Here is a 16,705-nt window from a genome sequence, read left to right as displayed (position 1 = left end):
GTCGGCGGCCGTTCCAGCCCGCTCCCGGGCACGTTCCCCCGCACGCTCCCCCGCACGCTCCCCCGCGCGCCGGGCGTCCCGCCTCTCTCGCGCTCCGCCTTCTGCCCCTACGCCGCCCATCTCTACCCCTTGCCGCCGCCGCCCGCCCGCTGCCGCCGCCACCCCCCGCCCGTTACAAGCTCGTCTTCTACACCGCCCACGCCCCCGCCGTCCGACGACAGCTTGGATGACTTCTCGGAGACGGACGAGTGGGTCATGGCGCTGGAAGGCCTCTTCCTGGAGGCCCTGAAGACCTACTACCAGGGGACCCCCATGTTCAGCGACTCGGAGTTTGAGACGCTGCGCGACGAGTTGGATCACCTTGGTTCTGCCAATATCCGCCTGGGCGCCATGGAGAAGATCTGGATACAGGCTACTAGTGCGAGGGATTTTGACCGCCGCGTGAGGGAGGAGTTCGAGATGTCGGAGGACGACTTGAACAAGCTCAAGACGAAGCTTCTCAAGTCGGGGCTGGCGAAGAGGCCGACCGCGGTGCTGGGGCCGAGAAACGGGAGCAAGAAGTGGCGTGCGCTTCCGGTCGATGCCGAATTTATCAGGGATGCCCAGACGATAGGCGCGGTCGACAAGGTTGACGAGAGATTGAAATGGTGCGTCTTTGCGCGCGGGCAAACGCTGTTGATGCCCCGCATCTTCATCCCGTTTTCGTGCGTCGCTAACCAATTTTTCTTCATCATGTCTTGATATGATGTGCGTCCCTCCCGTTTTTGCGTGAAAACAGGCTTCTTTTTTCCGATGCCAGCGAAGAGCGCCTCAAGATCATGCTGCTCTACCTCCCTGCCGTCCTCATGTCCTTTGTCACCGCGTCCGTCTTCACCATATTGTTTGCTCTGCTAGATGGAGAGATGCGCATCACCGTGACCAACGCCGGCCGATTTCGACTGGGTATTCTTTCTTACGTCGTCGTTATGCTCACCTTCTGGTTGTCAAACCAGGTCACCCCTGTCATGCTCGATTATCTCGACCTCGGTCAGCCGTCGCTGATGCGAGGAGAATGCCCCATATGCGGGTTGCCCGTTTCGTGCCTTTTCACCGGCGCAGCGCGTTCGAGAGATGAGAGGAAGTGTCGTGCGTGCGGGTCCGTCGTAGGATTCAACAAGAAGTGGTCCAAAATTTACCTCGTCTCTCCTCCGCGTACGCGCAAGTATCAGCAACCTGACTAAAAGTGTCTACCGCTGGGCCTTCGATACGATCTGCTTTGCTGCTTTCGTTTTGCTTTCGGGTTTCTTTTATTACATTGATACATCGTCGCGACTGCTACCGCAGAAATGCTATCGCAGTCTCTTGCGACGACTGGCCGTGGTTCGGAAAAAGGGCTACAGAGGTGTACATCTGGACGACATCCGTCAATGACGAGCATCGAAAACCAAGGCAGAATTCTAATCCTATCGCTCATTGCCATAAGTAATTGCGTGCATCCTTCACTTTTGCATCTGGTTAAGATCAAGAGCACGTTCACTTGTCAACACTGTAGTAGACCTTCCTACCAGTCTCATTGCTGTCGCCTCAATGTGGGATGCACTCAGTCCAGCTTCTTCATACTGCTCACCTTGGCTGCCATGGTCAATGTATCGATCTGGTAGAACCATGGGGCGGAACTTGACCTTTCCATCATCCAACATACCCTCGAGCACAGCAAAGTGTAGCACATGGTCTCCGAACCCACCGATCGAACCTTCCTCCACAGTGATGATAATTTCATGGTCATTGGCAAGCTTGCGAATCAGATTTCGATCCAAGGGCTTCATAAACCTAGCGTCGGCGACCGTGACAGGGATAGCGCTCGCCTCTAAAGCTTCGGCTGCTTTCACACTCTCCAAGAGCCTTGTTCCTAGACTGAGAATGGCGACTGAACCCTCTTTCGGGCTTGGAGCTTTTTTGCGAATGATGCGACCCTTGCCAATCGCAAGCGTATGACCTCTTTCTGGCATCACATCATACTTGCCACCTAACTTCTGATTAATAACGTCAAGACCCACCCCAACTCCACGAGGGTAGCGCACGACAGAGGGGCTATCGTTAATTGCCAATGATGTGGCGACCATATTTTGTAGCTCACACTCATCGCTAGGGGCCATGATTATCATGTTAGGAATGCAACCAATGTAGGCGAGATCAAAGGAGCCATGATGCGTTGGTCCGTCGTTTCCGACCAGTCCCGCGCGGTCCAGAATGAATCGTACTGGCAACTTTTGAATGGAAACGTCGTGAATGAGTTGATCGTAACCTCGTTGCAGGAAGGTTGAGTAGATGCAACAGAACGGCTTGTATCCCTCGCATGCCATGCCTCCAGCCATCGTCACTGCGTGTTGCTCAGCAATGCCGACATCGTGGCACCGCTTCGGAAAACGTTCCCCGAAAATGTTTAAACCAGTGCCTCCGGGCATGGCCGCTGTAATGGCGACAACCTTGCGATCATGTTCGGCCGCAGCGATCAATGCTTTTGCAAAGACGGAGGTATAGCTGGGGGTCTGGGAGACACTCTTGTGCTGCTTGCCGGTGCCGACGTCAAAACGGGCGACACCGTGATATTTGTCTAGGGAACCCTCAGCGGGGGGGTATCCCTTGCCCTTTTCAGTCTTGACATGGATCAAGACGGGTTTGTTGCCAGGCATGTCGCGGACGTTCTCGAGCACGGGAACAAGGGTATCAAGTTTGTGTCCATCAATGGGACCAACATAATAAAAACCAAGCTCCTCGAAAAGCGTACCTCCCTGCGCCATAATACCCCTCGTATATTCGTCAACCTGCGCTGCGACATCCTGGATCTCCTCTGGGAAGAGCTTGGAGAAGCTTTTGGCCATACCTCTCATATCCTGGAACGGCCTGGATGACATGAGGCGAGAAGTATAATCACTGAGAGCACCTGACGGACGAACGCCGGCGACCGTTTTGGTGCCTGTGGGCAGAGATACTTGGTCGTTATCGTTAAGAATAACAATCATACGGTTCTTGAGGTAGCCAGCATTGTTAAGGGCCTCGTAGGCTTGTCCACCGGTGATAGCACCATCTCCGATAACTGCAACGGAAATACCTGGAATGCCAGCCATATCTCTTGCCACTTGCATGCCAAGGCCAGCCGAGATACTGGTAGACGAATGGCCTGCGCCAAAGGGGTCGTACGGGGACTCTGTGCGCTTGGTAAATCCCGAAAGGCCACCAGACTTTCGGAGAGTGCTCATCTTGTGGCGACGGCCGGTGAGAATCTTGTGGGGGTATGCCTGGTGGCTGACGTCCCAAATGAGGCGGTCGTGCGGTGTGTTGAAGACATAGTGCAAGGCGACTGTAAGTTCGATGACGCCGAGGGAGGCGCCGAGATGGCCGCCCGTGGCGGAGACGGCGCGGAGGGTTTCCCAGCGGAGCTCGTACGCGAGCTTCTTAAGATCGGGAAAGGAGAGACGCTTGAGGTCTTCGGGGAAGGGGACCGAGTCGAGCAACGGGGTGGAGCGCGGGCCTCGATACTTGGGGGGCGTGTTGTCGGGGTCGAGGGCGGCGGTGGGGGCGGGGTGGCCACGAGGGGCTGGCGGTGCAGAATAGGTGCCTGGGCGGGTGGTGGTCAGGGCGACGCCGTAGAAACGGGAGGTGAGGGAGGCGCAAACTGGGGTTGGGACGAAGGCCATTGCGGCGGAGGTGTGGATGGTGAACGTGTGGGGACGGGGGGTGGGGGAGAGCGGGGAGTGTGGGTTTGAGATTCGGGAGTTACCTCCGCGGGAGACGGGAAAAGCCGAGGAAAGGACAGACCGAATCAAGGGGAGGGGGTTAGTGAGAGGGTCGAGGAGTTTTATAGAGCGTGAATGTGCAAAATGGTGGCAGGTATCTAGGGAATGGGTAGATCTGTAGGAGCACCTTGCTGTGGGACGGGTGGTAATGGCGCATGGCAATAGGATCGGCGCAACCACAGGCGCACTTTTGGCGCACCTGGGCGCCCGCGACGGCCGCTCATAGCCACAGGTCGAATCTGTTCGAGGCCCAACGAACCCCATCATGTGATATTGATCCTGTTTTTCTCTTATTTTATCCCACTTCGTATCTACTTTTGTAATCTCAGCGCGATCCCTAACATTACTGGGCACAGCGACCGCGGCGCGAGAGAGAGCGCGAGAGACGTGGCACTCCGCCGGCCGCCGCCGTTCCCTCCACGTGTACCCATCACCGTACACGTTTCTGTTGTCATTGCTGCAGCTGGAGATATAACAATTACACATTGCATATATGCAAAAGCAATTGTGGACCCGGCCGGAACGCTTCGAAAGAAAGCGCAGCCAGCTCGACTCGTTAAAGTTTACACTCCAGCACCCCAGCATCAACAAAAGCGCAGCACGTCAACCGCGAGTGAAACCCAATCAAACTCTGCACCCCCTAATTTTCCGCTTTTTTTACCCTCGACCCTACGCCCACAGTAATAATGTCGACAGGCCAGCTCCCCTCCCCTCTGCCTCATCCGGCCCCCTTCTTCCGTCCTCCGGCCTCGTCCCATTCCCCGCCTTCCCTTCCTTCTACACTCCTACACTGCCCCCCCCCCTCCCCCCCCGGTAGCCTTCACCGTTCCCCCGCGCCCACGCGGCACCGTCCTCCCCTCCTTCACCAACTATTCCATCATCTACCGCTTTGCACGCCCTCTATCCCCGTCTCCATCCGTTTTCCCGGCCGCCTCTGCGAGACATTCCTGACACGTTTCGCCTTCCCGCCCTTGACATCACCTCCTCCACTGCACCCACCTCTCCAACCGTTCCACGCCCCACTATCGCGCGATTCCGAACCTTGCGAAAATCTATCCTTGTTACCCGCGTTTGCCACTCTGAACGATGGACCAGGAGAGCGGCATCGACGTCGAGCAAGGCTGGGCCATCATCGAGTCTCGCGGCTTTAAGCCACTCGCCTCTGTCCTCGACGCCGACGGCGACTATAGACGCCGTCATGGCGTCAACGGCGCCAAGGAATGGAACGAGATTTACACCACCGTCTACAAGATGTGCGTACAGAAGAAGCCCCGCCCATACGCAAAGGTGCTTTACACGCGCGTCCAGAACACTCTGAAAGCCTATCTCCGATCTTCAGCGCTTCCGGCCTTGAATTGCGTTCGCGGCGAGGAGTCTATGCTCAAAGAGCTCGGCCGTCGATGGGCAAACCATAAACTTATGGTCAAGTGGGTCACCAGGACCTTTTCATACATTGATCGCTATTATGTTGTCCGCCACGAGGAGCCCACCCTCGAAAACGCCGGTTATATGTGCTTTAAGAAGGAAGTTTTTGATTCAATCGCTCCAGACGTGCGTCGTGCCGCCTTGAGGATTGTCCGTCGAGAGCGCGATGGCGAGACCGTAGATCGCGCCCTGCTCAAAGCCGTTTTGGGCATATTTGTCGAGATGGGCATGGGCAAACTCGATGTCTACACCCAGGAGTGGGAAACACCCTTTCTGGAGGCCACCGCTGAGTTTTATCGCCGGACGTCTGCTAAGTGGGCAGAAGAGGATTCTTTCCCAGAGTTCATGGTCAAAGCGGATGCCGGTTTTGCAGAGGAGCAGGAGCGAGCTGCCCAATATCTTAATGCCCAAACTCAAGATCGCTTGTTGCGCGTTTACGAAAAGGAGGTTCTTGTCCTGCATCAGGCCAACATGCTAGCCAAGGAAAATTCAGGGCTCGTGGCCTTGCTTGAAAATAGTAAGTACGATGATCTACAGCGATTATTTCGTCTCTATAATCGTGTAACACAAGGTCTGTTGCCCATCGGTCAGATTCTCAAAACCCATATTCAGAGAGAAGGCATGGAACTTGTCCGCGAACAGCGAAGCCGACTTGAGAATTTGAAGCAGGCTGATCAATCGAAGAGTATGCCGGACGGTGGAAAGCCAAGTGCTGCCTCGACTAGCGCTGCTGCAAGTAGCGGATCCCATAGCGGGAAGCCAGACTTCATACAAAGCCTTCTGGCCCTACATGATCGATACATGCACCTCGTGTCTGATTGTTTCGGTTCGCATGCTGTCTTTATCAAGGCAATGAAGGAAGCGTTTGAACGATTCGTGAATGAGCGTGTAGGAGACTCGTCGACAGCCCAATTGTTTGCCAACTACTGCGATTCTCTGTTGAACACTGGAGGTAGCGGCGCTAAAATGTCAGAGAGCGATGTCGAAACTCAACTAGAGAAGCTCGTGAAGCTTTTCACCTATCTCTCCGAAAAGGACATCTTTCAAGAGTTTTGCAGAAAGCAGCTGGCGAAGCGTCTCCTTTTGGACCGATCACACTCTGACGATGCAGAACGATTCCTTATCACGAAGTTGAAGCAGAGCTGTGGAGCTCATTTTACGTCGAAGCTAGAAGGAATGATCGTGGATATCAACATGAGCAAAGAAACTCATCAATTGCAATTTACGCAATGGAATCTGCAAAGAACGGGAGCATCAGCAGAAGATGCAAGCGTTCAGAGCATGTCTGGCGCTGCAGTTGTTGATGGTGTTGATTTCAACGTGCGCGTGCTGACGACGGGCCATTGGCCAACGTACTCTGAGGAGGTTATTATTCTTCCGCCGCAACTGGCTGCTTGCGAAGCACGCTTCAAGGAGTATTACGATATAAAAACAGCTCAGCGAGTATTGAGATGGTATCACTCACTTGGCAAGGGCTCTTTGGAAACATCTTTATTTGTAGGGAAGAAACCATACAAGAAGATTGAACTTCACGTTTCGACTCACCACCTCTGCATACTAATCCTATTCAATACGACTGATCAGTTGAGTTACGGGCAAATTCTTGAGGCTGTACAGAGCAAGACGACTGACAGGGAAGGAAATGCAGTAGAAAGCGGTGAGGATCTAATCAAGGCTTCATTGGTGTCGTTGATGTCCAAAAAGTATCCCCTGTTGACGAAAGAACCAAAAGGACGTGAATTTAATCTCTCTGATGTGTTTCGGTTAAACCTTAAGTTTGTTTCTCCAAAACGAAGGCTGAATATTCCGATGCCGACAGCGAAGATTAGTGAGCAGGAAAGGGAAGCCGCTCATGAGACAGTGGTGGAGGACCGGAGACACGCGATTGAAGCTGCAATAGTAAGAGTCATGAAGCAAAATAAGACCCTTGAACATCAACGTTTAATTATGGAGGTGAGCAAACTCTGCAACCCAGTGTTCAAACCAGAACCACGTGCCATCAAGAACCGTGTGGAAGAGCTGATCAACCGGGATTATCTGGCTCGCCAAGAGGGCAGTAATGCTGCCTACGAGTACCTTGCATAGAGAAGTGGCCGCGAGCATGTTTTAACTGATACCTTTGCATCTGTGATTCAGCGGTGATTATATTACATGGGCTGTCCCTGCGGCATACATCTCTAGAACCGAAGAATAGTGGCCGACACTGCCTACGCAATGATGGAAGGTTCCAAAACCATTGGAGCCGGCAAGGGGATGGAAACGGTCTAGCTCAAGTGCTAGAAATTCCTAGTTTGGAGGAAGAGCACCTTCCCACGAGACATTTTCGATTCGCAGTGCTGTGCGGTCATGAGGTTTCCGTTTGCACCATGAGTTTAAGTTTGGACCGCAAGTCGCTAGGGAACTGACGTATGCAGGGGAATGGTGCTACTCTGGACATTCAGAGTCCGTCGATAACTCCTGACCGTGGCCGTGGAGTACTACTGGAAAGATCAGGTGAGGCCTTCGGAAGACTGATGAGCTAGCTTCAGAAAAAAATGCGAGGGTAGCGGAGGTAAATATGGTAAAATTGTCGGATGTTTCATGGTTGAGATGAGACGCAATTTCGCTGCGGATGCGGTTTCGTATTAAACATTTGTGCAGTGCACTCGTACTTGTCAGTCTAAACCAAGCCAGGTGAGCATGAAATAACCCCAAGCAACTCGCCCGATCTCCCTGAACCTCATCAACTCTAGAGGCAGAAGATACAATATCTTATATCGATGACAGGGATCCTTCCCTCGTCCCATGATACAAGTTGGGCGCCGGCAGAGTACTGTACATGTCCATACCGACAAAGAGTCGCGTTTTCGTCCGTGGAAGTCCCAATACAGTTCAACTATGGGGTGTATTTCGAAGAGTCCCGCGGGAGATGCAGCTGGCCCGACTTGCCATCATGCCCATTCTCCCTCGTGCAGTGTCTCTTCCGGGCCTGGCTGACGTTGACCAGGTGTGCTTCCGGTTGCCCATGTAGGACGACAATTCTTCCGATGTGTTCTCGTAAATAAAAATTCTAGACAGGGACTGGATGCGAACGGAGCGCAAAAATAGTCGTCGTGATGTTGCAACCGCAGCACGCAGTTGTAATGTACGGAAGGTACTCTTACGTCAACTGTGAATGACAGCGCATTCCGTGAGGAATGTCCCCAATCCAAACATCCCTAGTTAATGCAGCCATAGATAATACCTGTAACGATCCTGGTGAACTTCGGCGAAACCAGACGAGTAGCCGGAATTAGTGCTTCTTGCAAGGTTAGGAAACAAGTCTGTTGAATGATCTTTGTATTTGGATGTTATGATAGAAGCCATCCTGAGAGAAAACGTAGAATACGATCGCCGTTTCATCCCCATACTGTAGCCCTGTGCTCCGGTTTGTGACGATTTAGGGCGTCACAAAAAGTGAGACGATTTGTGTGACGATTTGTGAGAGTTTTGTTCTTTTCGCCGCCGTCATCTCATTCGTCTCACTCCATCTTCTCATTCGTCACACATGGTCTGTGAATATTTGTTAAATTGTAGCACTTTTTGAGAACGTTTTGTGATCATCACAAAAATCGTCTCAAACATCACACATTTTCGTGAATCTTTTGTGATGGTTTTGTGAGACGCATCTCAAAACTCTCAAACGTCAACCTTGAAATCAAAACTCTCACACTGACAGTGTGCATTTTGTGATGGCTTTGTGTGAGTTGTGTGAGGGCATCACAAAGATCACATATAAAAGGCTCTCCATCTCAAAAGGCAAACAAACTGAACAACGTCACACAAAAAAGATCTCCCTTTCCAGCCCTCTACGGCTAGTTTCCAGAGTCACAAAAATAAAGTGAGATTCACAAAAACAAAGCGAGATTCACAAAACTTGTGACAACTTTGAGACGTTTGTGTGCATTTTGTGAAGTTTATGCCCCGATCACAAAATAGGACCACCCCACACTTTTCGGGAGGACACTGCTCGAAAAGTACGGGTCTCCTGGAGACAAAACGTATATCTTCTTAACGACAACACAATTCTGCGTTCAACGAACCTACTCTCGGGACGTAGCGCTCAACAAGACCGAAGCAGGAGGAAAATAACCCGACTTGGGCAAAAAATAGCCGTCACAAAAAAGGAGCACAGGGATAGCGCAACTCAGAATCCTGCCCTAGCCACAAGGAGGTAAGCTCTTCTACCTTGCCCGCATGTATGTGATTAGGGGATTCACGAGAAGGCAACCATTTGATCAAACAGATGCTCTTTTACAACTGCAGTACCAAGGGTACAGTACCTTCGTACATGCATGTAGTCTCCCAATTGTACACAGAGTGATAGACCAAGATAAGCCAACCCTCATCTCACACATGCGTACCCTCAACCCGCCTGCGCCCACCCCAAGCAGCCTCATCCTTTCTCAATGCCCATTCGGATGAAACTTGCCATGAAACCCGAGGGGCACGGCCTGCGGCACTGTCGCGGTAGCCACCTCGGTCATCTGGTGAGCATCCAGCACGACGAGAGCCGATGTCTCCTTGAGCGAATCGAGGACGACAACGAGCAAGACGCCGTCATCCTCGCGCGTCCCCTGCGGGTCGGGGACGAATATGGGCTCTCCCGCAACGCAGTTGTCCTTGGTCCAGACTTTGCGCTCTCCCGAGACGACGTCGACCTTGGCGACGGCGCCAAACGGGGAGGTGTCGCCATCGCGGTTGGACACGCCGTACACGAAGCGGTAGTCCTTGCGCAAGAGGCTCGGGTGGATGCGCGGAAGCTCTAGCGAGCTGCCGTTGAGCAGTGTTTCCGTGACGGGGTGGACGGTGGCGACGTCCCCGGCGAGGGCGGCGGCGAGGTGCGGGAGCGAGAAGCGGACGACAGAGGATGGGGAGAATCTGGATGCGTTGCGGAGATGGTCGAGGAGGAAGTCGTTGAGGACTTCGGCGTCGTCGTACTTGCACAAGTCGATGTGGATGGCGTCGTCGCGCTCAAAGGCGTTGATGGTGTGGAAGCAATAGAAGGCGGGCGCGTTATACTCTGCAACGAAGCGCTTCTGCGCGCGCGAGACGACGAAGAAGCGGGCGGGCTTGTCCTTGTGGAAGCGCATGCCGTCCATGAAGGACTTGTTCCACAGGAACTTGAGCGGGTGTATGTGCAGCGGCCAGACGATGAGGACCAAGTAGTTCTCGGTGGTGGCGAAGCTGTGCAGGTAGGCCGGGGGGGCGCGGATCGACGCGAGGACGTCGGCCGAGCCGACCTTGTCGACAGAGAAGACGTTGTACGTGACGTCGCCGGGGCCGGTCATGTCGAAGGTAAAGTTAAGGAACTCGTGCTTGTCGTGGTCGAAGTGGCCGTGCGCGGAGCTGAACGGGCCCTTGAGGGCCGGGTTGATGTCTGTGAAGGAGAAGAACTGGTGGAGCTCGAGCGTGTCCGGGTCGACGACGGCGTTGACGTTGGCGTCGGTGCGCAAGATGACCGGGCCCTTGGTGGGGACGGACTGAACCGTGACGTTGATGTTGGTAGCAGGCTTGTCGGTGAGCGGGTCGGCCGAGTCGGTGGTCCACAGCTGCATGAACTTGCCGAGGAGCGAGCGGCACGGGTCGGCGGGGCCGAAGGTGTACTGGACGTACTTGGACTTGGGCAGGGCGGCGGCGGCGCGCTGGGAGGGCAGCGAAGTGAAGCGCGAGCGGTAAGTAACGGTGTTGGTCTCCGCGTGAATGGCGAAGGCGTGCAGCAGAGAGTAGCCATCGAACCAGTGGGTGATAGCCTGCGGCTTGCCGTCCGCGTGCGAGAGGTCGAAGCGGCCTGGGCCGTTCCGGTAGAGAGTGCTGGTGTGCAGGTAAGGGGGCAGCGTGCCCGTGACGGGGAGGGAAATAGCGGTCGGGATTTCCGGGACGGTTTGGAGACCGGGGCACAGGACGGAGGCGGTCATGGTGGGTTGAGGCTGCAAGTGCGAGGCGTGGGGGAGCGGGGTGGCGGGGAGCGGGGCGCGGGGCGCGAGCCGATTAGGTCGGGGCGGATGGGTCAATGGTAATTGTAGGGAGTGGCGGATGCCATAGAGGACCGTGGATGGCTGGAGAAAATGAGGCGAAGAACATCAGCGATGATGATGGAAGCTGCAGGGGAGTTGCTGGGGCGGGCTCGGCGGATGATGTTGGGGACATCCGCATGGATGGCAGACCCTCTTTGATCTGCGAGCGGGGACATGCATTTCCCTGACCGTGTGCGCGTATCCCCTGAACTGTATTCGCCCCTGAATAGGGGCGAAAAAATTAAACTGACCAGAGCTCATTGCTCTGCCTTTCCGTCCAATTTGTAACGTGCGGCCCGGTGTGAGAATGGGCGCTTCCGGAAATTATTTTTTGTGTCAGAGGCAATACAATATCCCGACAGTTTTTTCATGCATACGAAATATCGTATACAGAACTTTGAAGTGTCATAACTGAGCCGCATCGCCATCCTCGGTGCTGTGCTTCAAGCTATGCCCTCCTTGGATGGCAACAAAAGGCCCTATAGCATTACTTTTAAAGAAAATATCGTGTATCGAAGGCCTCTGGAGGGCATATTGGACATCCGTATTGACCCCAAAACTAGCCTTGTATACGATAATTCGTATATAAGGATTGTCTGTTGTGATGGCAAAGATTGGAAAAAGAGAAGTCCCCATCCATTTCGTTAGGCTCAGATTACTTCTATTTGCTACCGTTGCCTTTAATCTTCATTAGAAAGCGCAATCAAGGACTCACATCTATCTAAACAGGCCAATTGAAGCACATGTTTATCAATTGAAAAGTCTTTTCATCTATTGTTGGTGATGCAAGCGCAATAAACACTGTTCTACGTACGTCTCCTCCTCTTCCTGAGGCTAGTCCTCGCTGACGCTGTGGCTTCCCGGTTTTCATTCTCACTGGGAGGGAGTGACTCAACGTTTAGGCTCGGAATCTCAGGGCGCCTGGCTTCACTCTGATCAGGTGTAGTAGAATGCCGGGACGAATTACCAAACCTGTTTTTGTGGGGACTCGTCGCACGAGGGGTAAGAGTCATTGTATTATGCCAAATATTCCAGCAACTCACTCTCTGTCCTGTATGCGTCTTTGTACATAAATGTACATGACATGTCCCGCGCTTAATACCAGTCCGCCTTCCACGCCATTTGTCCTCATTATGCTTCACATTTCCACACAAAGCACACCACACGTCTTTCCCTGTAGAGCAAGGCGGGTGCTCTTGCACATTAATTCTAAGCTTTCGTCCGCTTTGATGATTGAACCACAACAAACGACACCGCTTCCTCAATAAAGCTTTTCGGGACAACTCCTTCGCGTCTTCATCCCCTATAACTACTGTGACAGTGCCACTGTGATCACCTTTCTCTCCATTTTGTTCGTTCTTTTGTAGGTTGTCTGCATGTTGTAGTAGATCCCCAGATACATCAGCAATAAAATCTGCCAACGACTGGCATCGGTTGAGAGCGTCTCTAAATTTATCAAGACCACCAAAAGACGAAGCAGAACAGAGCAAAACTTTGCACCCCAACATTCGCCAAGCAAGAAAAGCATTGACCCCAACCGTCTTCAGAACTTGGGTAACGATTTTTTGCTCCCACTTTAAACTTTGGGTAGAAGCACGCATGTTCGCCCTATACTGCGTTGCCCCATCAATACCTCCTATTTGACTGCCATTCGCACTCCTTAATCTGCCGCCTCCACGCCCTCGTCTCGCTCCTCTTCCACGACCTCTACCTCCACGCCTAACCCCCCTTCCCTCACCAGCAGTTGGAACCCTTTGTCTTTGAACGTCTGTATCAGCGCTTAGGGAGCCTCCTCTTGGCCCGTGCTCTCTCCCTTCACTCACAGCTACGACTGGAGCTGCATCTTCACTGACTTCGGCCATGCCGGTTGAAATGGATTCGATGTCGAATTGTAATCCCGAACATGTGCACGATCGAGCCTACAACTCGATGCTGACGTCAACTCGCCGGCCCTTGAACTCAAGACAGGCACTTTACAGCACGTTTTACAACTTACAGTTGACGGAAGCAGCCAAGACAAGCGAGCGGAAAGACAACTTGGGCTTTCTCTAGCCCCTTTTCAGGGCGTTGTATACGATTTTGCGTACATAACGATAAGGGGTATCATTTTCAGAAATCTCCTACCATACGAATTTTCGTATTTAAGAATAGTAGGGATATCATGTGTCCCCCCCCTGACACCGAAAGATTTTGACCTTGTCCCCCTCCCAATCTCAGAATGACCCTTTTGGCTTTATTTTCTTCGTCGTGTGTAGACGGGCTTGTACAGTACCTATTAAATTTTTCCCGCAAGTGCACGCACACGACAGGGCCACTTGGCATCCTGGCCCCCAACTGGGGGCTAACGAGCGCTTAGTGTCCTCTTGCCAGAGCACTCCCAAAACGAATACTTGAGAGATCAGATCCGACCGCCGGTGTTTATGTTGCAGTTGTGAGTGCGCGCGCGTCTGGCACTTGCCGTCTACACCCCCTGCCTAACGAATGCTGTAGCTCTGCTTCCGTCGTGTGTCTCAAATTCTGAGCGGTGATTGGCTTTACGCCGGAGGCTGTCGGCGGCTGTGCGCCATCTAAATAATAGGTACTGTACAAGCCCGTCCTCATATGAGGACGAGTGCCGGTCGGATAGACACTAATGTCTATCTGACCAAGCATTATCAAAACATAAACATCCCGAAATTTTATCTCTTTTCAACTTTGATGTCGAGGTTTCCATTTTCTTTGGTAGTTTGACTTGCTCTAAAACATTTTGAAGGGATACCCGAATAGAAAGCACTCTAAGGAATGTCTCTATGCTACTGGTGAAAATTTGGTTTAAAGAAAAATGCTGTAAACTAACATTTTCTTTTGAACAGCTTCATGTGCGCCACCTAATTCGTTTTCGCTAAAATTGACGCGCGGGTTCGTTACCTGTGGTGATGAACTTCTAGTTGCAAAAACAGAACTTAAATCGCAGTTTGCGCTGTCCAGAAAAAAAATCAACCCTTGTCCGCATATGAGGACTAATGTTCCGATGAAGTACTTGTACAGTACATTACTCTAGTGGCAATAAATATCACGAACTTGTAACGGGGCTATAAAGTTAGCTCAAAAAAATGCTTACTGTGTCCAAACTTCACCCCTCCAAGCCTTACAGCATGCCCTTGTACGGACCTTACACTCTCTTACAGCGACCACTCCCCTTTGATCCCCTCCCACTCCTCGTTCGGAGCATCTACCGCACCTGCGCCCCGCCCCCACTCCGCCTTCCCCTCCCCCCGAATCCCCATTCCCCCGCGTCCGCCGCCCTCGCTCCCTCGCCCCCGCGCCGACAAGCATGGTCGTCCGCATCCGGCTCGCGCGGTGGGGCCAGCGCAACCGGCCGTTCTACCGGATCGTGGCCGCGGACGCTCGCGCGCGGCGCGACGGCCGCTTCCTGGAGGTGCTGGGCGCGTACAACCCGCTGGCGGCGTCCGCGCCGGAGGCCAAGCACCACATCAAGCGCGTCTGGCTCAACGTCGGGCGCATCAACCACTGGATCAGCGTGGGCGCCCAGCCGACCGACACGAGTACGTCTCCCTCGCGCGCGCCGCGCGCGCCGGCCGAGGGTTGAATTCCGCGACTGACTGGGGCGAGCCTGTGTCTGCGCGTGTGACTGCGTGCGTGTGTGCGCGATGAATTGTTTTGTATTGTTTTGTTTTGTGCGTGCCGCGACGCGACAGTGGCGCGGCTACTCGGGACCGCCGGCGTGCTGCCCTTCAGCCCGCGCTCGCAGAGGGCGCGCGGCGACGCCGCCGCCGGCGCGGAGTAGCGCCGCGGCGTTTTACTTTGGTCCGCGTCGCCGCGCTGGCGGCTGCGCTATGCGATCCCTCGCGCGGCGTGCCCGTGCACAACCCGCAGATAGGTATGCGCAACAAAAAAAAAAAAAAACCCAGCGCGCGCTTAGCGGCCGTATCCCCCGCCGTATCCCCCGCGTCCGGATCTGCCCCCACCACCGCCGCCGCCGCGTTGGCGGCCGCCAGCGCGCCCCCTCCCGCGCCCCCTCCCGCTGCGGTTTCGGTTCCTCTGCGCACGCAGACGCGCAAAAGCAAAGGTGGGCACGATGGTGTGTGAGGAAATTATGGACAGAACACAGGGTGAATGCGTGGGTGGAGGATGAGGGGATGAATGCAACGTACTGTAGCGTCGCGGGCGTGTTTCTCGTCGGCGACGGCGTCGAGGACGGCGTCGGGGACGCGGAGGTACTTGATGGTGTTGCCGCGGATGTACATCTCCGGGACGGACCAGAAGTGGTCGCCGTCCTTGGAGGTGCGGATGACGTCGTTGAGGTTGACGTTCATCCACTGGTCGATGTTGGAAAGGTGGCCGTTGTACGTGTCGCCGTTCTTGAGCTCGACCAGGATGGGGTAGCCCGTGGAGGACTTGAGCAAGGAGAGGGGGAGCTGAGATGCGGGTGGCGGGGGTTAGAGACGTGAGAGTGGGGCGGCGGGGGCGGAGGTGGGTTGGGAACGAACCATTGCGGAGAGTGGGTGCGCCCGTGTGTTGTGCAGCAGATGGCGGGGCGAGCAGTGAGTGAGAGTGTGGCGGGGATGAGGTGGGGTGGGACGGAGGGAGGAGACGGAGGGAGCAGGGATGTGAAGGGATGTGAAGGGATGTGAAGGGATGAGGGTTGGTTGTGCGGGAACGGAGGGAAAATTTAAAATAATTAAAACAAAGTTGAGGCTATAATCAAACTTTTTCGGCATTTTAACAGCATCAACTCTTGGGTGCACCGGTTGTACTGCCGCACCTGGATGCTCTTAAACTACTGCCTTCACAGAATCACTCCCACCCGGCATGTGAGGGCTTCCTCTACCCAAGGGTAACAAGAGGTCGAGCAGCAGGCCTTTTTGACACGTGAGCAAACGTGTCCTTGAGTGTGTGAAGTTCACACTGTGAACCAAGAGATCCGGATGCCGGGGTCCCCCTGACGCCAAGACCCCTGACGGCGGGGCGCCGCCGGCGCCGGTATATTTACCAACTCTATGTCCTATCGTACGCCTGTAAATAAGGCTATGCCTTATTTGATTGTTTGTGTGGAATCACAGAGTGGACTGAAACGTGTACTGGGGCAACCCTGACCCTAATGTATACCGAAGGGTAGTGCACATCGGTATGAGGAGTGGCATGGTATGTTGCCCTTACAGAAGAAGAGAAGACTAGAAGAAGAGAAGACTAGAAGAAGTCTACTACTAGTGTCTCTAGACTAGTGCAGAAGAGCCTGGCACGGAAAAGATATGCTGAACACAATGTACAGTAGCCAGTGAGTGCATTAAGGCGCGGTAAACAGTCCGTCGGGAATGACTTACACTCAGCAGAAAACTTTACTCATTTCATAGGGGCTGGTACACTGCCTGCCCCATTACAGTGATCATAAGGTCTGCTTTTTGCGCCTTGTGTGCACTGCGGTATATCCGGGGTCGCCCCTGTGGGTACACTGTACCCACAGGGGCG

General features: G+C 53.8%; 7 protein-coding genes; 2 read left to right on the top strand and 5 right to left on the bottom strand.

Moving 5' to 3' along the window:
* Positions 1-1,272: 1,272 nt before the first annotated feature.
* Positions 1,273-3,677, bottom strand: CHC_T00008758001 (1-deoxyxylulose-5-phosphate synthase). XM_005716728.1 is given in 2 exon segments: positions 1,273-1,478; positions 1,479-3,677. The coding sequence occupies 1 exon segment, from the start codon at positions 3,675-3,677 to the stop codon at positions 1,479-1,481; it is 2,199 nt and encodes a 732-aa protein (XP_005716785.1). The 3' UTR covers positions 1,273-1,478.
* Positions 3,678-4,676: 999 nt separating this feature from the next.
* CHC_T00004957001 (hypothetical protein) lies at positions 4,677-4,976 on the bottom strand. Its single transcript, XM_005716727.1, has one exon. It carries the CDS (start codon positions 4,974-4,976, stop codon positions 4,677-4,679), a length of 300 nt encoding a protein of 99 aa, XP_005716784.1.
* A 219-nt stretch (positions 4,977-5,195) lies between these two features.
* CHC_T00004956001 (hypothetical protein) lies at positions 5,196-8,257 on the top strand. XM_005716726.1 is given in 2 exon segments: positions 5,196-7,286; positions 7,287-8,257. The coding sequence occupies 1 exon segment, from the start codon at positions 5,196-5,198 to the stop codon at positions 7,284-7,286; it is 2,091 nt and encodes a 696-aa protein (XP_005716783.1). The 3' UTR covers positions 7,287-8,257.
* Positions 8,258-9,115: 858 nt separating this feature from the next.
* CHC_T00004955001 (hypothetical protein) lies at positions 9,116-11,137 on the bottom strand. XM_005716725.1 is given in 2 exon segments: positions 9,116-9,625; positions 9,626-11,137. The coding sequence occupies 1 exon segment, from the start codon at positions 11,135-11,137 to the stop codon at positions 9,626-9,628; it is 1,512 nt and encodes a 503-aa protein (XP_005716782.1). The 3' UTR covers positions 9,116-9,625.
* A 905-nt stretch (positions 11,138-12,042) lies between these two features.
* CHC_T00004954001 (hypothetical protein) lies at positions 12,043-12,744 on the bottom strand. The gene has a single exon (XM_005716724.1). It carries the CDS (start codon positions 12,742-12,744, stop codon positions 12,043-12,045), a length of 702 nt encoding a protein of 233 aa, XP_005716781.1.
* A 1,805-nt stretch (positions 12,745-14,549) lies between these two features.
* CHC_T00004953001 (hypothetical protein) lies at positions 14,550-14,825 on the top strand. The gene has a single exon (XM_005716723.1). The coding sequence runs from the start codon at positions 14,550-14,552 to the stop codon at positions 14,823-14,825; it is 276 nt and encodes a 91-aa protein (XP_005716780.1).
* Positions 14,826-15,330: 505 nt separating this feature from the next.
* Positions 15,331-15,957, bottom strand: CHC_T00010125001 (Sm Like Protein). Its single transcript, XM_005716722.1, has 2 exons — positions 15,727-15,957; positions 15,331-15,654 (listed from the first exon to the last, which is right to left on the bottom strand). Exons 1-2 carry the CDS (start codon positions 15,955-15,957, stop codon positions 15,331-15,333), a joined length of 555 nt encoding a protein of 184 aa, XP_005716779.1.
* Positions 15,958-16,705: the final 748 nt, after the last annotated feature.

Source organism: Chondrus crispus, genomic scaffold (assembly GCF_000350225.1).
Source record: "Chondrus crispus Stackhouse genomic scaffold, scaffold_26, whole genome shotgun sequence".
NCBI classification, from domain to species: Eukaryota; Rhodophyta; class Florideophyceae; order Gigartinales; family Gigartinaceae; genus Chondrus; species Chondrus crispus.
This window is presented reverse-complemented; position numbering and strand designations above follow the sequence as displayed.

Bases quoted from the DNA above. Each gene is read 5' to 3' on its own strand.
- CHC_T00008758001 (XM_005716728.1), bottom strand. From the start codon at position 3,677: ATGGCCTTCGTCCCAACCCCAGTTTGCGCCTCCCTCACCTCCCGTTTC.
- CHC_T00004957001 (XM_005716727.1), bottom strand. From the start codon at position 4,976: ATGACGGCGTCTATAGTCGCCGTCGGCGTCGAGGACAGAGGCGAGTGG.
- CHC_T00004956001 (XM_005716726.1), top strand. From the start codon at position 5,196: ATGGTCAAGTGGGTCACCAGGACCTTTTCATACATTGATCGCTATTAT.
- CHC_T00004955001 (XM_005716725.1), bottom strand. From the start codon at position 11,137: ATGACCGCCTCCGTCCTGTGCCCCGGTCTCCAAACCGTCCCGGAAATC.
- CHC_T00004954001 (XM_005716724.1), bottom strand. From the start codon at position 12,744: ATGTTGGGGTGCAAAGTTTTGCTCTGTTCTGCTTCGTCTTTTGGTGGT.
- CHC_T00004953001 (XM_005716723.1), top strand. From the start codon at position 14,550: ATGGTCGTCCGCATCCGGCTCGCGCGGTGGGGCCAGCGCAACCGGCCG.
- CHC_T00010125001 (XM_005716722.1), bottom strand. From the start codon at position 15,957: ATGCCGAAAAAGTTTGATTATAGCCTCAACTTTGTTTTAATTATTTTA. The intron at 15,655-15,726 runs GTTCGTTCCCAA...CCCGCATCTCAG, and splicing joins CGCACCCACTCTCCGCAATG to CTCCCCCTCTCCTTGCTCAA.